General features: G+C 49.2%; 1 protein-coding gene across 1 annotated transcript in view; it reads left to right on the forward strand.

The window, feature by feature from the left end:
- LOC120851113 (endoplasmic reticulum aminopeptidase 1-like) overlaps positions 1-19,087 on the forward strand; it is a 47,897-nt gene extending 28,810 nt beyond the window's left edge. The window contains exons 7-8 of the mRNA XM_042293811.1: positions 18,804-18,955; positions 19,082-19,087. Of these exons, the coding sequence (XP_042149745.1) occupies positions 18,804-18,955; positions 19,082-19,087 (158 nt within the window). The remainder of the gene's footprint in view (positions 1-18,803; positions 18,956-19,081) is intronic.
- The last annotated feature ends 916 nt before the right edge of the window (positions 19,088-20,003 follow it).

Consider the following 20,003-nt stretch of genomic DNA (forward strand, 5'->3'; position numbering starts at 1 on the left):
ATTGTAGGGCAGCAAAGGCTACAGGCGTGCAAGAGCGACTTTTCGAAGTGCTTTTGCAGAACAAGGGCTTGCGATAGAGCGTGTACTATCTCGCACTTGTCGCCTTCGACCGCGCTGTCACCCTGGCAAGCCTTCGGCAACACCTTCAGAATGCCCGCATTCTTCAAGAAAGCCACAATGTTATGAAAATGCCACAACAATGCCTGGCTTTTATTTTTTTCTAAAAAAGAGCATTTTTGAAACTTTGAAAATGCAGCAGTGCACGCTCATTGCCTTCGGTACTGCTTAGTACGTGCTCACTCACGCTCACTTTATCCAGGCTGAAAAGCTTGCGCTGCGACGGGGCACATTAAACACTGGTGGTGTCTTTTGACTGAAGTAATATACAAAGTATGAACAGGAGCGATAAAGAAACAACATTTAATGCCGGTCATCTCCACTTTTAGAAAGTATCTGAACATAAGATTAATTTTACATTTCGTAGTAAGGGTGCTGAATTCCTGACATGGTGACACAAAACATTTTGATAAAAACGTAAAAACAAAATGGAACTACTCCATACAGGTGCCTCATAGTTTGATGACTAGGAAACAAAACAGAGGACTCGACAAATGTGATGGATATAAATGAATAAAGCTGGTCATGAATTGAAGCATACTTAGGTATGTGAGCCACACAACTTGCAGCTGCCATCTCGAGAAAAACAAACAAAGCCTTTAGTGATTTCGAAAATCTAAACAATCCTGGCAGGAGTTTCACAGACTTTGGCGACCGCACTATGTGACCAGCAATCAGGCTACAGGTGTTTTCTTGATTGTATTAATCACCTTCATTGCAACTGGCCGTAGCTTTGAGTAGATTAGAATAAGACAAAGCTTCTCAAGAAGTCAGCTCGTATTGTACGTCTTCTGGCCATGGGCGAAGCCGAAAAGCCAGTAGGCCGGCATGACCACAGTAAAGCCTTCCTCCGCATCTTGCACTTTGAAAAGCCAAACTGTATCAACGTGTATGTTCATGCTCTTCGCTGCCTCCACATCGTACCCCGAGAAGGCAACGCAAGGTGCCGTCGGGATGGTTCCCTCCTGCATATAAAAGCAGAATTGATTCAGTCAGAGAATAACAAAGGACGCACTGATGAGTATGATTTTAAGCATGAAATGCTTTTAGCTCCCGGCCACCAAACTGATGACGTATCTTTTCAGGACCTAACGCCAAAAGTCACTTCAAAGCATCCCAGGTTTCGAAGTTGACTTTGGCGTGGGTTTTCTTATTTGAAACCGGCTTTGAAACCTACTGGGTCTCGAAGTCAGTTTTGGATCAGAAAGGTGTGCACTAGCAGGGTTCAAAATTTGCTGTCAAAATTTTGTTTCCTTGAGACAAGGAAACAAAAAGGAACATACACACCACCGTCTCAAAACCAGCACAGCATACAGCTGTCATTTATTTCCACAAGTCTTCTTCCTTGTCATCCTACACGCTACACATGCCATGGAACCTATTCCTATACACGCTATGAAACTCATTAATTCCGAACTACAACTTTAGGAAATTATTCAACATTCAAATTACTTTTTTGTATGACATCTCACCGCCGAATTCTAAACCAAAAGCGCATGATTCGTTTAAATGGTTTGAAGCAATCGCCTGACGAGGAGCCCGTTGTCGTCATGCTTTGACGGCGCACTTTAGTTCACCTTTCTGCCACCGTCTTGGGGGGGGGGGGGGGGGGGGTCTCAGGCATCGTCCCCGCGCGAATATTACCACAACTGTTTAATTGATTGGTGCGGCACACAAACTTCTGTTTGGGCTGGAACTTGGTCAACAGTGTCTGAGACGAGCCCGACGCCCATTTCAGTCGTCACATAAAATTTCAAAATTGCTTTCATGGTCTCTCTAAGAGTTTCAATGCAGGCGTCTGGAATTCGCAAAATTTAGTGGCCGCGATTATGTCCTCTGTGACCGATTTGCGAAAATAAATGGTTTAACAGTAATGATTCAGATTGTGATTTATCGGGAATTAACCAGTGCTGTTAATAATATGCTCTGTATTGTCCGCTCCGCTGGTGTTTTTTCTGCCGTCATTGCATCCACGCAGCTTGAAAGTGCCCTGCTTTATAGGACATGTGGCACGCACACACTGTGGTACTCACTTCGTAGCGTGGCATATGGTGGCAGCAAAAGCCTCTGCAAAAAACATGCTAAGCTACTCCCTGCACAGCATATGTGGCGGCAGAAAAGATACAAGGCTATTATCTTGTTCCCGAGAGTATAGTATGTTGCGGGCTAAGACGGTACGGTGAGGGGAAGAAGCTCCGACTACACTCTTTCCACTTTAGCAGAAAGGATGCTATTAGAGAAAGGAAGGAAACCGCCAATCTGGCAAGCAAACCCTTTTTGGACTGGCGGAAGTGATGGGAGACGCCAGGTAGTGTAAAAAAAGGTGAAAGGGGAGGGGGGGTGGACTGCAAACGTGTTTACCAAGAATAAAAAGGGGGAAGAGTGAAAAGAGGTATTCTTCTGTAGATTCCTTTTTCTCCCAGAGCTGTGAATGCGCCATAGCCGAACTGGGCTCAACTCACAACCTCAAATCATATTTAAAAAAAAAAAAAAAATATTGCGGGCAGTTTTGCGGACCCCTAAAATGCCTTTACGGAGAGGTTCCACAGACCCTCATTCCAAAACCGTTGGCTTAGATTGCGGGCATAGGCATCTGCAGTATGTCTTGCAGGAAAAGGAGGGGGAGGGGGGCAAACCTAGTTTTCTTTCAAAGTTATAGGGTTGAAAGCTGCACCCCCCAGAATAATCCCCCCCCCCCACCTTTTCCGCCACTTTGCTGACGCCTATGATTGTGGGAACCTCATCACTAACAAAATGTTTCCTAGGACCCATCTGTAGAAAGTAGGAGCCACCATTCAAGCACCTATCATGACTACAGTGCAGACATATCGCAATAGCGGGGAAGAACAATAAATAATAATGGACAGTCTGACCGGAAACAATGGTAGAGTTTTAGACTCACTGCTCAGCTTGCCAGCTGAGCCAGGCTAGAAAAACGAAATTGGCAAAGTGAATGAGTTGCGAGTATAAAGATGCAACAACAAAACCCTACTGGAGTTCTCAGAAAATGTTGGGGCCTTCTTGTCAATGGAAAAGGCACTCAGCAATTAAATTCAATACTTGGAGCTTACGCTTCATGAGCTTGCAGTTGGCACCTGCCAATGAGATCACGGTGATGTGCTCCAGCAGCTCTTTTGCATCTCAAAATCTTCCTGGAGGCAAGACTGATGACGGCATTACCTTCATTAGCTAAATCTTCGTCCGGCGCTTTTAGTCTTCGGAACTGAAAGGAGAGCATGCATACATATTTGCATGACAGTAACAGAAGTGAAACGTGACAGAACCAAATTTCCAAGATCTTCTCCTAATTCCAACCCACAATAAATTAAAAAAAAATAGCTTCATCTTTCTATTTTAAATCTATATATATTGCCGCGAGCGCAGCTGGCCGAGAAGGCAGCGCGCTCGTGGTCTAACGGTTATCGCGCGTGCTTTCCACGCTGAAAGCCAGGGTTCGATTCCTGGAGGCGGAGGCGCATTTTTGTTGACTCTGTAAAGTAATGTTCTGGTAAATTCGAGAACCATGTTGCTTGTTCGAAGCCAGAACGTTCTACGCGCCGAACCTTCTACGCCGAACGATCCAGAAACCCACGAGGGTACATAAGGGATTCCGCAAGGCGAGCGGAGTCAGTTTTCGCCCCAGCGTTCGACTCTGCTGCTACGCCAACTTCGACGCCCGCGACGCTCTGTTATTACCTTTTGTACTCTTTTATTTTTGGCACGAGTTCGCCACATTAAACGTTTATTTATTCCTATTTATTTCTTGTTTATTGGTCACCACCCGTGACGTTTTGGTGGAGGTGCTGGGTAACCGCATGCCCGTGCAGCGCTCCCCTCCGAGTTCCAGCAGTGCTAGTCTGAACACAAGCCCCCAAGAACCCAACGAGGACCAGACCGAGATCCGATTAAGTCGCCGGAACCTTGGCCTACCCCCGGAGTTAGGACCCTTGCCACCCAGGACCAGGCAAACAAGGAGGACGACGATGGCCAACCAGTCGGAGACCCTGGCCACTCCAGCCGTCGTTTACCTGCCCGTGGTACCGCGGACAGCTGCTCAATTCCACGGCGAGCAATACGAAGACGTTGAAGACTGGATTGACCAGTATGAACGCGTTGCCCGCCACAATTGCTGGACCGACGAGCAGCGCCTGAACAACGTCTATTTTTCGTTTGAGGGTACCGCCAAGCACTGGTACGAGCATCATGAGTCCTCTTTGACGTCGTGGGACATGTTCAAGACCGATCTCAAGGCTACGTTCAGCAACCACCATCGCCGAGAGAGAGCCGAGGACCTACTGCGAACCAGAATCCAGGGCCCCAACGAGAGCGTCACCGGCTTCGTCGAGGATGTTCTTCGGCTGAGCGCCCGCGCCGATCCTCAGGCTACAGAGGAGAAGAAGCTGCGACACCTGATGAGGGGTGTGAAAAGCGAGATATTAAGAGGTCTCATTCGCAATCCCCCGACAACTGTGGACGGGTTCGTCACGGAGGTGACGAATATGGAGCGTGCCCTACTAGCACGCGCCAGACACTACCAGCGACACCCTGGCGTGACTACTCTGGCGACATCCAGATACATCCTTGGTACCGACCTCCCAGGCATCCATGACATCATCCGTGAAGTCGTCCGGGAAGAAATCCGCAAGATGCTCCCCGCTATGGATCGCCCGTCCTCCCTGTCGCTCGCCGAGGTCGTGCGAGATGAAGTTCACCGGGCCTTCCAACCTGAGGTTCCGATCAACATGACGACGCCAGTGGAGCCGACTTTGAGCTACGCCGCCATGGACCGACGACCGCCGCAAGCTAACCGCCAGGCCACGGCGCCACCCCGACGAGACCCTCCGATGCCACAGTATCCTCGACGCCAGGAAGGGCAAGTCCAGGACGTCCGCCCGGAGCAACCCTCGTCGAGGAAGACCTACGTGTGGCGAACGGCCGACCGACGCCCGCTCTGCTACCACTGCGGGGAACCCGACCATGTGTACCGCCGATGCCCATACCGCCAACTCGGGCTGCGCGGATTCCACCCAAACGACACGCGCCATCGGTATGGTGAACGCCCTCGGGAGATCCACGAGTACCTGCGACGACCCCAGTCCCCCGAGCCTGCGTCCCGCCGAGAGTTCCGGTCGCCGTCGCCGCGACGTCCAGCTTCGCCGATGCACTGACCCCGACGTGAAAGCCTGTCGCCCCTCGCTCCTCGCCGGGGAAACTAGGCGCGGCAACCCCTGGAGGTGGAGTTGCCGAAGACGACCGACGTAAAGAGCCTCCAAGAACGACGGAGCGCTCCCACTCCCCCGACGCCACGCATCGCTACGACGCGCCTGCAACGGTGTATAACAACCTAAACGTCGTCATCGACGGCCACGACGGATCGGCACTTGTGGACACCAGAGCAGACTACTCAGTCTTGAGTGGGATGCTCTCCCGCCGCCTTCGAAAAGTCATGACGCCGTGTGAAGGACCCCAAATACGAACCGCCGGGGGACATCTCATCACACCAGTCGGGAGATACACTGCTCGCGTCGAGATCCACGGTGAAATGTGCCCTGTCAAGTTAGTCATTCTGCAAGAGTGTTCGAGGGACGTTATCCTCGGAATGGACTTTCTCTGCGAGTATGGCGCCGTCATCGACCTCGCAACAAACCGGCGCTACGAAAACCTGCTCCACCAGCGGAGGAACCCCAAGCGACGTCACCCATGGTCCGAGTCCTCGCAAACCACGTAAACCTACCACTGCGGTCGAGTGTTTTTGTACTTGTCGGGATCGATGAAGCTTCCTATGGCGAAGTTCTTCTCGAGGGAAGCCTCCAATTGCTCCTGGGAAGAGGCATAGGCGTCGCAAGGGGAGTAGCTGAACTTCAGAATGGGCGGACTGTGGCCCTCGTGACGAACTTCCGAGACGAAACGCAACACCTCACGAAAGTTGCAGCCGTGGGCCACGTCGAGGAACTCCGAAACCCCGCCAAAATCATTACGATTACTGACGAATCCTCGCCGCCCCAGCAAGACAGTACGTCGCCAGCGCAGCTCGACATTGACCCTAAGCTTCCGGACCCTAAACGACGTCAGCTGGTTAACCTCCTCGCCGAATACCGCGACTGCTTTGCGACGTCGTCGAAGGTGCGCCAGACCGCGGTTGCCAAGCACCGCATCGTTACCTAGGACGACGCGCGCCCTGTGCATCGATCACCGTACAGAGCCTCCGCCGAGGAAAGGGAGGTGATCCAGCAGCAAGTTCAAGAGATGCTGAATGAGGACATAATCCAACCTTCAAGCAGTCCATTGGCCTCTCCAGTCGTGCTGGTTAAGAAGAAGGACGGAACTCTTCGGTTTTGCGTGGACTACCGGCAGCTCAACACGGTTACGAAGAAAGACGTCTACCCACTGCCCCGCATCGACGACACTCTAGACCGGCTGCGCCTCTCTCGATACTTTTCATCGATGGACCTGAAGAGCGGCTACTGGTAAATTGAGATCGACGAACGGGACCGAGAGAAGACAGCCTTTGTCACACCGGATGGGCTGTACGAGTTCAAGGTGATGCCCTTCGGACTATGCACAGCGCCAGCAACTTTCCAGCGTGTCATGGACAACGTACTGGCAGGGCTGAAGTGGCAGAGTTGTCTCGTCTACCTTGACGACGTCGTAGTATTTTCAGCTGACTTTGACGAGCACTTGCGACGACTCGGTGCGGTTCTCCATGCCATACAGACCGCCGGGCTCACTCTCAAGCCGTCAAAGTGCCGGTTCGCCTATGACGAACTGAAGTTCCTAGGACACGTGGTTAGTAACGGAGGCGTCCGCCCAGACTCCGAGAAGACTCGCGCCGTCGCGGCATTTCCAGCACCGAGAGACAAGAAGGCCGTGCGAAGATTCCTCGGACTTGGTGCCTACTATCGACGCTTGGTTCGGGATTTTGCAAGGATTTCCGCACCGCTCACAAACCTCACGAAGGACGCCGAGAAGTTCGAATGGGCCGAGGAGCAGCAGCAGGCATTCGACGAGCTGAAGCGAAGACTCCAGACTCCTCCTGTTTTAGGACACTTTGATCAGGATACGGAAACCAAGATTCACACGGACGCTAGTAATGCAGGACTTGGAGCGGTACTGGATGAAGTGCAAGAAGGCGCCGAGCGAGTCATCGCCTACGCAAGTCGGACGCTATCCAAATCGGAGAGAAATTACTCCACGACTGGAAAGGAGTGTCTTGCGGTCGTCTGGGCAATCACAAAGTTCCGCCCGTACTTGTACGGGAGCCCGTTCCGTGGAGTCACGGACCACCACTCGCTCTGCTGGCTTGCTAACCTGAAGGACCAATTAGGACGCCCTGCTCGATGGAGCCTCCGACTACAAGAGTGTAACATGACAGTGGTCTACAAGTCCGGCCGGAAGCACAGCGACGCCGACTGCTTGTCCAGAGCCCCCGTCGAAACCCCTTCCGGCTGCAGCGACGACAATGACGACGAGAGCTTCCTAGGAGCAGTAAACGCCGACGACATGGCACGACGTCAACGGGACGATCCTGAGCTGCGCGCATTAATCGAGCACCTGGAAGGGGGTGGGGGTACCGTGCCACGTTTCTTCTTACGAGTACTGCCGACCTTCGCCATTCGACAAGGTGTACTCTACAAAGAGAACTTCGGCGACAACAGCACACCGTGGTTGCTGGTAATCCCGACCGGCCTTCGGGAGGAGATCTTTCAAGCATGTCACGACGACCCGACGTGAGAACACCTCGGTTACAGCCGAACACTGGCCTGTATTCGTGAAAAGTATTACTGGCCAAAGCTCCCCAAAGCCGTCCACCTCTACACCCGATCGTGCCACGAGTGCCAGCGACGTAAGAAACCGCCAATGAAGCCGGCCGGTCTCCTGCAGCCGATTGCTCCCACGACCGCACCGTTCCAGCAGATCGGAATGGACCTACTTGGCCCCTTTCCGCCGTCAACATCGGGAAACCGCTGGATAATCGTCGCCACAGATTATCTCACGCGGTACGCCGAAACGAAAGCCCTCCCTTCAGGGACTGCTGTGGAAGTCGCCAAGTTTTTTATCGAGTCCATCGTCCTCCGGCACGGCGCTCCCGAAGTTCTGAATACAGATCGCGGATCATCGTTCATGGCACAGCTGACCCAAGAAATCCTGCGTCTCAGCCACACCAGCCATCGCCACACCACGGCGTACCACCCGCAGACCAACGGGTTCACGGAACGACTCAACAAGACCATCGCCGACATGATTTCCATGTACGTCGACGTGGAGCACAAGACATGGGACGAGGTGCTGCCGTACGTCACCTTTGCCTACAACACGGCCGTACAAGAGACCACCGGAGTGACACCCTTTTAACTGGTGCATGGGCGCAAGGTAACGACAATGCTGGACGCTATGTTGCCCCACGAACCGGCTGTCGACGTAAGCGACGACGCCCAGGTGGTTGCCCAAAGGGCAGAAGAAGTCCTTCAGCTCGCCACACTCCGGATTAAAGCCCAACAACGCATCGACACTGGCCGCTACAACCTTCGCCGTCGGGACGTCCACTTCCGGCCTGGAGACAGGGTTTGGGTCTGGACTCCCATTCGTCGCCGTGGTCTCAGCGAGAAGCTTCTCAAACGCTACTTCGGACCCTACAAAATCATCCGACGCCTCGGCGATCTGAACTACGAAGTTCTACCCGACGGAACGCGCCCATCTGCAAGACGCCCGCCACGACCCGAGGTGGTGCACGTCGTCCGGCTCAAGCCGTACTACGAACGAGAGAACTCCGGGCTTTCGTCAAAGAGAGAACTGTTAAGTACGACTCGCGAGTCTGCTATTCTTTTGCTGGGGATCTGTGTTCTAGTTTTTTACTGCATCGGGACGATGCACTTTTTTAAAGGGGGGGGGGGGGGGGGGGGGATAATGCCGCGAGCGCATCTGGCCGAGAAGGCAGCGCGCTCGTGGTCTAACGGTTATCGCGCGTGCTTTCCACGCTGAAAGCCAGGGTTCGATTCCTGGCCGCGGAGGCGCATTTTTGTTGACTCTGTAAAGTAATGTTCTGGTAAATTCGAGAACCATGTTGCTTGTTCGAGGCCAGAATGTTCTACGCGCCGAACCGTCTACGCCGAACGATCCAGAAACCCACGAGGGTACATAAGGGATTCCGCAAGGCGAGCGGAGTCAGTTTTCGCCCCAGCGTTCGACTCTGCTGCTTCGCCGACTTCGACGCCCGCGGCGCTCTGTTATTACCTTTTGTACCCTTTTATTTTTGGCACAAGTTCGCCACATTAAACGTTTATTTATTCCTATTTATTTATTGTTTATTGTCACCACCCGTGACAATATTTGCAACTATATAGGCACTTTCACGGACACAGAGAACTAGCGCCAAAACAGAAAGAATAAAATGTTCTTTGTGCCTGATTTGGGTCATCGTTGAGATCGCGATCAACATCTCACTAGGTCCACACTGAGATTGGACACGGTGCCACAGACGAGCGCTCTTGACTAATGAGAATTCTTATTGCTGTCGACGAGGCAATTTTTTGATGAGAACCTGTCGCCTTCTTTCGGACAGTGAGATCGATATCGTGGTAAGGTGGGTGCTTGTCCCAAGCTCTTGTTTTAGCACCAGTGGGTGTCAAGTTACACACAACCAGAAAACAAATCAGCATAGTCAAACAAAGCACAGGACAACTATTGCATCCGTAAAATAGCCGATGTTCCATATTTCAATTAGTTTTTGATCTCACTCTGCGCGGCACACAATTCGTAGCAAACGATTCTCCCTTTTTGGATCTGTTCGCAGATGACTTGCCAGTCTGTTCGTCGTTTTGTTTCTGTCAGAGAATGATACCTAGTAGCAAACACTCATTATTATTCCCTCATGTAAGCAGACGATGCGTCTGGTAGCGGTAGTTTATAGCGAGTTCGTTTCACACGCACTGGCACGGTTTGAGTTCTCTCCCAGAATGCATCGCACTCGCAGAGTGTTGCACGGAGAACTGGACTCAAACGAATTCACCAAATGCACCAAGTGCGGAAAACTGATGCTGCCCCCATCTATGTTGTAGAAAGAATACCAACCTCAAACCGAAACTGGCGCCTTGCTGTTCGGAGTGATGGGTGGGAATGCGAGAGTGCAGTCGCTACCAGCGTTTATCTACAAACGTCGGTCGCTGTAGCCTGTAGTTTATAGTTGCGATGACTTCAAGCAACTCGGCTGTCATAGAGATAGTAACAGATGGCATAAATTTCCGCAACCAGCTGTCCACAAAGCAGCTGGTTGCGATCTTTTAATTCTCATAACCGTTTACACTGAAGAAAACTGATGATGCTGTCCGAGCAGAAGCTTGATCCGTTTGAGCATGGAATTATGCGTGGACCACTGAAAGGGTACGGCTTAAAACTAATCTGCTGGAATATCCGGCAAATATTTTCGTGGGATTTTTGATATCGATAGTACAAGAGCTTTCTCGAACAAAATACGACGGGGCAAGTTAGCTGACGTAGGTAAATGTTAAACATGAGGATGTTGCCCAAGCCTCTGGTAAAGTTGCTATGTTTAGCTTTCTCTGATGCTTATTGGGCAGTCAAAGGTTTCTGCTGGGAGAGTTTAGTCGACAAATGTTCAATTTTTCACCCGCACACGTTGGTGATAAACATCTTGGGGGCCGCTGAGATGTTTGTTCTGAGCATTTCTTTACACACTGGTATATTTCAGCGTTTTTACGGCAACAGAGCGACTTAAAACCTCCAAATAAAGCACGGTTTGTCAACTGCTTCCTTCATGAATTAGGAGACGCTCACAGTTCAAGCTCGCGTTTGATTCCGTTGCCCGCGGGACGCAATTTCTATCAGAAAATCTACTTTTTTTCCTTTCAGTTCCGCGACACATCGTAGCAGACAAACTTTCGTCGTCTGCTCCCGCTCCTCGCCGGCCTCGCCGGAGCGAGGCATGATGGAATTGCATTTTGGCGCACTCTCGATTTTCTCGGTGCAGCGAGTGCATGCACGCGTGGGGTGTCAGCGATGAAACGAACTCGGAGAGTGCAACCACTCGTGGAGTGCCGGCTGAAACGAACCCGCTCCACGCTGCGAGTGGACACGCGTGGGCACGAGTGCCGTGAAACGAACTCGCTATTAGCTTCTTCAGTGCAAGCCGGTTGAGACCTCGATGACCAAAATCGGGCTCCCGGTCAGATGGAATGGCAAACTGAGAATCATTTCATGGCCAGAGGCCAAACAAATACCAGGTGCATTGTATGGTGAGAGTATTAGTACCGAGAAGTTTGGGTGGCGACCCGTAATGGCGAGCCGGGGTGACGTCATGCTGAGGAGAAAATGTATCCCCTCACTTGCACTGCAAAGGCTGAGACGGCGTTAGCTGTCGGCATACTAGTTTATGTTTTCTTCTTTTTTTTTGTGCGCCCTTTACGTAGGAAATGAGAATTATTATATGCGGCCTTATTGAGGTATGGTCTGTAGCTGCAGGCGAAACTACAACCAACATTCCGAGCATGGTTTCCAGGGCATACACTGCATGAATCACAGCTGGTATATGAAAAGGAACAAATGCCACCACACTTGCAGGAGCATTGCAATATATTTACATCTCGCACAATCAACGCTGCTGAATATTTGAATAAATTAAAAGTTTTTTGCATCTTTGTTTCTAAACGAAAACGTCTCAGCGAAAAAGCTGCACTCTGCTTGAGCAACATGTAAAATATTTTCTGGGCCATGGACAGAAAATTACAAGTGAGACCGCCCAAAGGCTTTTGACTTCAATGCCGTTTGTATGCCCGCAAAGCGGTTCTGATGTTCTCCTAACTCATGAACCTGCAAAGAACAGCATTTCAGTGTCTAAATTACTTACACCGCCGCTTCCAGAACCCCTTGCACAATCGCCTTATATCGTGTGGAGGGGGCGGGGGGTTCATCAACGGAATTGTCACTACCGATAGCTTTCCATACTTATAACCCAATTATAAAGGTAAACGTGACAAACACGGTTGGTTAAGTTATGAAAATTTTGTCGGTGTAAGTCTCACCCAGCGCCTTCTACATTGGGTAAACGAAGCCCCGCTTCTCAACGTGCTTACAGCACATAACGGCCGATGTTGACGGTGCCTTTCCTATCCTTAGTGCGACTGTCCATGCTTTCTTTAATCTCGAAGTTTCGGGTGGTAAAATATGATACCAACTTCTTTTTGGAAATTGCATTGCAGCGCTGAACAGTAGGTCAGCATGATCAAAAACCTCCGATCGTGAGGAAACGGGCGCATGGAAGCGAGCCAGATGCCAGAACGCGAAGCGGAGTCCGTCGCCAGACGTCGCGGTACACTTCACCCAATCAAGACTTGGCGACCGCAGCGGCACTTGTGTTTGCTCTGAAGACTAATAGTACACTGTGCAAGCAATACCATTGATCTCCACGACAATTTGCTGGATCGCGCGTCTCCGCTTGGTTGTTGCAACTGAGGTGCGGCCACCGTATGGCCACCTTGGGACACAGATTGTCAGTCAACCTTTTGGAGCGTTGCGGAGGCTGGGCGGCAGCGAGCTGAAGACATCTTTTCGGCTCGTTCGTTGTTATTTACTAAAGAAGTTTGTTAAAACCCCGAACGGTGAGAATCGCGTTTGAGAACAGGTGGAAATTTCTACGAAAGCTCAGCACCGCAAGAAAAAGGAGCAACTCGTCTAACGCAAGTCTCGCCGTTCTGGCGGCATGATCAAAGCTTCCTTGGCATGCAAAGTGCTGCATCTCTATCTTCGCACGCTTGAATACCGACCGAGAATTAACGCCGTGTGGATTTGTTTCATGATTGCAATGTGCATGAAGATGCATGTGCCTCTGGAGCAGCATTTTACTTTACTCTTACGACTGTATTTGTAACTTGCGGCACTTGCAGTCCAGAAACGGGCATGATCTAGTGGCGACAAAGGGGGGGTAGGAGGCTATGGCGACGGCGACAGATTGCACACAACGATATGGACGGGCCGCGTTAGAAAAACTTTCAATCGCGCCGCTTCGTGCTTTTGCCTTCGAAAACCTACCTTCCTCCACAGCATTGCTCTATTTGTGCAGTCATATGAGCCATTTGAGTAGATTTGGAACATAGCCATGGTTAATACATAATAGCATCCACCGATTTCGTTTCCTATTGATAGCAACTCGCTGGAACAGCTGGGTGATAGAAAAGACGTCTACGTGCGCCATACCTTCAAAGCTCTGCCATGGCATCGATTCTTGATAAGTATCCAAGCGTGAAAAGGCACAGAGACGCAGCAGTTTGGCAGGCCAAGGCAGCTTTGATCACGCCGCAAGACCGGCAAGACTTGCGTTCAACAAGTTGTGCTTTTTCCTGCGGTGCTGCGCTTTTGCAAAAATTTCATGTGTTTTCAAAGGAAATTCTTATTGTTCACACATTTCGATCGTTTGTCACTCCTTTCACAAAACACACGGGAGTGCCGCCGGAGACTGACACTGGAGCGCGCTCCTCGTGCTCCGAGCATTTCTTGGAGCACAAGTGACTTCTTCGTGCTCCGTGATGTCACGTCCACAAACAAGATGGCTGTGCTATTGTTGAGATTGTTAAGACGAAAGGCGTAGCCGGACAGCTGCTCCTTTTCAGTCAATTAGTGCTTAATCCGGCAGGTAAAAACAATTTGATTTGAAAGCCAAGACAGCAATTAGCATTCCGGAAAAAGTTTGTTCGTGCATTTCGCCTAAAAACAAATTCATCCATCAAACGGTAGCGTGCCGATAGCACAGCGACAGAAAAGTTGTTGAGATGAGGACACATTCGGACTGCTGCCCCTTTTATAATGCTGAGCCCAGTGAATAAAATACTTCGATGGGAAAGCCGAAACATCAGTTAGCGCTGAGGAAAAGGTTTGTTCATGCTTCTTGCCTGAAAACAAAGTGATCTATCAAACGAGCGTGCTGATAGCTCAGCGACAGATAAGTTGCCGAGAAGACAGTGGGACGGCTGCCCTTTTTAAAATGCTTAGTCCAGCTGCAGCGAATAAAGATACTTAGATTGGAAAGCCGAAGCATCAGTTAGCATTGCGGGAAAGGTTTGTTCATCCGTCTCGCCCAGACTTGTACGTACGCATTACAAGTAATCAAATTACTTGTAATCGATGACTTTTTGAAGTAATTTTGTAATCAGTTGAAAACATTTATTAGGCAGTAATCACAAGAGTAATCTGATTACTTTTTGAAGTAATAAAATTACTTGTAACAGTTACAATTTGTCCAGGACCTACGACGTCAAGAAGGAGGTTATTTTGTGCTTGTTTTTGTAATTCTAATTTGCCTATAACTTTTAAGATAAAGCGAAATTTGAGAAAATAAAAGTTTCTTTAAGTTACTACGTTCAGTGCGCTCAGGGTGGGTCCAAATTAAAAACCAGTCAAAAAGTTATTGCAGGGCCCCTTTAACGCGCCCAATGACGACAAACGAGCAGAAAGCATGTCTTCAGCACGCTGCCGGCCAGCCTCTGCAACGCTCGAAAAGGTTGATTTTCCGTATCCCAAGATCGCCATCCGGTAGCCGCAATCAGGGAGCGGGGAAGCGCAATTTAGCGATTGTCGTAGAGATCAGTAAAAAAAATATGGAATGCATACCCTCCTAGCATCCATCAGGTAGGGATAAGCATTCTGTGCAGTCTATATGCCCATCAATGTCAACGCATGTAGCCGTTTGCAGGCAGTCGCATCCATTCGAAGATCAATCTGGCCTTCGTCAGGCACCAGCTTTTCCTCTCGGCACACAGCCAGTGTTGGTGGACTTCGAGGCTGCTCACATCTTCACCCTCCACAGGCTGGGCAACCCCGGTCTGTAAACGTAGAATATGAATATGGCAGGTATTATTTGATAACACTTTATGTTTTGGCCGTGTAAAGAAAATCTGCATACCATTTTCTAACACATCAGTTATGAAATAACAAGGTCAGGTGTTACGGCCCGAGTTCGCTGACTGAAAGACAGAGGGCTTAGCCTGAACCAATATCCTAGCAGCCTTCGATACTGGTGTGGGGGGAGAGAAGGCTGAACCTCTAAAGATGTCTTCAAATAATTCTCTAATTGCTCAACTCCAAAGTTTCGGGCTGCTTCACTTCAATGTTCTGAACTTTTTTCAACATATACTGGCGCTGTCGCTAACCATGTTCCATTTGCCAATTTTTTACACGCCCCTTCTCCTCCAATCAAAACAGCGCGAGAGCCCGCCGTGAACAGACTTGGCATCATCGTGTGTCATATATCCCCACCTTCCCCACTAAGATGCAATAAAGCCAAGGCTTGAGCACGAGCTCACAGCATCGCTAGATGGTCGCACTGCACTAACCCTCCTGCAGCTTGAGTATCTACTATACTCCGTTTCACCTTATGTTGTACCCCAGCGAAGGCTAGAAGCGCGAGCACATAGCGTTGGCAGCTGCCCATGGTGCACGAGAGCTTGTGCCGCCGAGGTGTGCCTTAAGCCTAGTTCACATGCAGCGGTTTTGGCCCTAGAGCGGCGCGATTTCTGCCGTCGCGGCGCTCTAGCCAGCACCAGCAATTCAGCGGCACGAGCGCCGCGACGGCAGAAATCGCGCCGCTTTAGGGCCAAAATCGCTGCATGTGAAACCCGCTTTAGAGCAAAAAGCTTGCGCTTGTAGCCTTTCCTGCGGCACAACACAAGGTGAAACAGAGTATAGTACTGGTAAAAGCGAGCGAGTTGAAAATGAATACTTAAAGTCGAAAGAATAAAACGCGAAGGACAAGCACAGGACAACCACGTAAAGCCTGGTTCAAACAGTTGCGTTTGACTGCGTTTGACCGCGCTGCGGCTGCGAGAAACCAGGACATCCCTGCTGCTTATGTCGCGTGCCAAGATGATTCCTTGAATTGGAATCCACGCTTCATACGAAGCACAGATGTGCCGGTGACTCGCTTTCGGTTCTAAACGCAACGCAGACAAACGCACTCAAACGCAAGTGTGAACCGCCCTTTACGGTAGAGGCTCACAGTAAAGCTGTGAGCCCGAACCGTCTCGCACGTCTAGCCTTCGCTTTAGTACATCTCAAGATGAGACGGAATGTATCATAATAGAACCGATGTGTTCTCACCATTTTGAGCAGAAGTGCGTGAGTAACCGATGCTATTTTCGTGGTCGCTTGCACGTAAACAACCAAGGAGGTTGTACACAACGCCGGCATTCATCTGGCTTGAAAACAACTTAAGCGTTGGCTTGGCTTGGATGTCAGCTGCCAATTGTGCTTTCTTGAACTTCACGAAATCCGCTAAATTGAGCCGACTGCTTCTTGACTTCTGCTGTCGGCGCGTCTGTCTGCAATTTGGTGGTTTCCGAGTTCGACGACTCGGGAATCATGGGTGTACCACCGGAACACCCTCTTAACACGATTTCGGTAGCCGCAGGGTGTAAAAAGGATGTACGAAGGGTGTAGGCCTTTCCGTACACCCTTGAATATTCAATTATCATGTAAACATGGTGTAGGAAGGGTGTGAGCTCGGAAAAACACCCTTTTAACACGAACATGGGTGTTGAAATTTTCAGTGTGTAGTAGACAAGACCTGCGCATGACGACATCGTTTAAGCTGGTATTGCGTCCGTCCAGCAACATTGACGTGCTCTGATATTCAAGACAACGAAGATGAAGGGCCCCGGTGATTAGCCTAATTTCATCCTTGTGAACGTTCCCAAAAGTGAAGCCATCTAACGCAAACAGTGCCCTAAGGACAACATAAAGTGTCAGCTTATATCGTCCCACGTGTAAAAATATAATAGCCCTTACGTGATATGTGTTGTGGAGTGTTCTCACTTCCCAACCTACCGTGCGTGTCATCGCCCTGGGCAGCTGAACTCGTCAAACACAAAGTTGGGGCCAAAGTTGACGAAGCGCACCGATTGGCCTCCCACGACGATGACTTCGCGCTTTTTTAGTCGGCGCCCAATGGGCGCGCTCTGCGAACTTTCGGCTCTAACTTTGTTTTTAAACGTTTTAGTGAAAACACGAGACTGATGTAAAACAGACGACGACAAGGAAGAGAGGAGAACGTCTCAAGCTTGAGGCGTTTTCCTTCTCTTCCTTGTCGTCGTCTGTTTTACCACAGTCTCGGGTTTTCACTAAAATGTTTAATATACACCAGCTCACTTGCGCCCTAACGTTCTGCTCATTCTAACTTGGTGTTTGACGAGTTTAGGGCCCCAGGAATGCAATCAAAGTATGCACGTGACATACACATGAACGCTGGAAAAGAAATTACTGGGGGCACTTAATACTGCTTACGTGTAGGAATGTGAAAGCATTCGTACAAGCAGCGAATTCGTACAAGCAGCGCGCCCCGCTGTCCTCCGCAGAGAATGGGCCAACGGGCGCATGCGGCGGCCACGCGCGCGCCAACCTCTCCTTTTTCCGCCGCGCGAGCAGCAGCGCCAGGAGCAGGGCTTCTCTGTGGTGTGGCGTTCCTTGGAACCATGGCGCGTCGCAGCCAATGGAAATTTATTGCTAGTTTCGCTCAGCCGAAATTGGGGTGCCGTTTCGCACAGCCGGAATTTAGGTGCCGTCTTTCACGGTTACAGACAACGCCGGCTGCGCTCCATGGGACAATTAATGCTTTCGCATTAAAAGACTAATCGTAAGACCGCTAGTCCAAGGAACAGTAGTGCGACATGTATGGCCCATTCGTGGCTTTCGCTATTCCAGAGAACTAATTTCTGTACCATTTTCAGCCAAAAGAGCAGTGCGCGCGCGCACAGCTTTCAGCGGCGTTTATGCACGTGCCTCGGTACCTTTCATAGTATAGCAACTTAAATGTGTCCATGAGTACTTTTTAAATGTGGTCCTCCGACCAGTATATATGCTTCAGCAAAATTACCAGTGTGCAAGGGAGCATGCAGTGAAAATAGTTGCACGCGCTGGATTTGCGGACTCATGTGACAGCAATTTCGTTAAAGCAAAACTGCAATTGTCAAAGGCACATGCCTTTGCCAATTGACTATTTGGGTATCTACTTCGTATATTTTATACAGGTATAGTAAGCATGGGCAGATCGGCCACTAACATTCCCAGCATTGTTTTTAGCGCTTTTGTAATTTGGTAAAAGTTCTCTATTACGACGTCTGCCGACGTAATGCGCACAATCCTAAGATCAAGGGCAGACATGTTTCGGGGTGCTGTGTGCCACTTGAAGCCAAAGAAACATGGTCCCCGAGATAGCAAAACATTCTCCCCTCGCGCCATCTCTCGGTTGTTATCAGCGAACTATTTTAAAATTTGATTTCCACCAAACGAAAAGAAACATCATCACGGCAATAATACAGTCCGCATTCTTGCCATTTGGAGCCCAAGGGAGGATTTTTTTTTTTTTAGTTCTAAGCTTGATATATTTTGAATCTTCTAATTTTTGTGTTCGATCCCCCAAACAATCCTTTCGGTGCATTAAATGTCAGCACAACATGTTGAAGAGCCATACTATTCTGAAGTATTGTAACGGCATCGGACTCGTCGCACTCATCTTGTATACGTTTCGCTTGCTTCTATAAGGAACGAAATGTTCCTCAGCCAGCCCCAATTAGATACTTTTATACGCAAGAAACGATGACGTACCGGTCTTTGTAACAATTTGTCCCCGTACGAAGTCCACCTCGTCTGAATACACCTTGAACATGAACATTTTTTCCAACCTGCAGACGTGGTTGCAATGGAGCATTATATCAACGACGTTCAGAACATGGGTCTCCTCTATCTTCCGGAAAATATCGCCTTTTACGATCCGGAAGAAGCGTCCACTGTCAAAAAGCAGAGTGTCCTGCTCTCCCTGTGCCACGCATTCTCGCACGAGGTCAGGATTTTCATCATTTTCCTACGCACTGGCATCGGCTGCTGCATTCATTTACGGGGACACGAGTGTTTTTTTTTTAATCGGTTTTTTTTTTCTACCACGAGACTCCAATGTAACAACTTCTAGGACTAAGTTTAACGATGTTTATTTTAACATGCGGTCTAACGGGAGCACCAAGTGGCGGCCGTACAAAAGACGCTTCGTACGAAAGACGCTTTCTAAACACACCAGCACACACCAGCGTATGCTGGTGTGTGGAACAGTAACTTTTCTAAAGCAAAAAAAAGAAACATAAAACGGATATCACTGGGTTTCTTCAGAAACGGACGGTCATGATGGTGTCATGCCTATTTTTGTTTTTATTTTCAATTGTATTTTTACATGAGGTAGTGAAACCTGTGGACACAACGGGACAGGCCTTATTTTTTCAGGATACTTCATAGTATTCGTGAGAAAAATCGCAATCTAAAGGATTTAAAAAAACAATTTTCGCAAATGCGCGATGACGCAACCTTGAACGCCGGAGAAATAAAGAATACAGCTTTCTACACCGTCAACATTTTTACGTGTGATGCAAGCATATTTTTCTGCTAGAATTAGTCAAATGTAACTTATATAATGATATATTTCAAGCGAAAGGAAATGCCAAACTTGGTTTCTCGAGCAAATCTTACATAACGAGGCATTTTTTGGCGAATTTTTAAGTCGCTCTAAATTTATGTTCTAAGGCTGAAACTTTTTATGTAAAGTGTTTCATGCCTTGCAAACGCTTAAAAAATTAATTAGCGTTATATTGTTGATTTTTTTTTTTCTGGATTGCGCCCGAAAATGTCGTCAAAATCGAAAAAGTCAAGATACTGAGATTTTTGTGCGGCAGATAAAAACAATAATCAGTCTCGATTTTATTCAAATTTACCTGATAGGCGCTTGATGACCGGTAAATACAAACCTGCAAAGAATTGTTGCATTATTTTGTTTTAAAACAAAAACATTTAAATGTGTAACCAGGTCGTGGTCGTGTCAATTACCGCTGGGGCGTTTCTGTTTT

The sequence above is a fragment of the Ixodes scapularis genome, unplaced genomic scaffold (genome assembly GCF_016920785.2).
Source record: "Ixodes scapularis isolate PalLabHiFi unplaced genomic scaffold, ASM1692078v2 PGA_scaffold0__279_contigs__length_252992795, whole genome shotgun sequence".
Lineage (NCBI taxonomy): Eukaryota > Metazoa > Arthropoda > Arachnida > Ixodida > Ixodidae > Ixodes > Ixodes scapularis.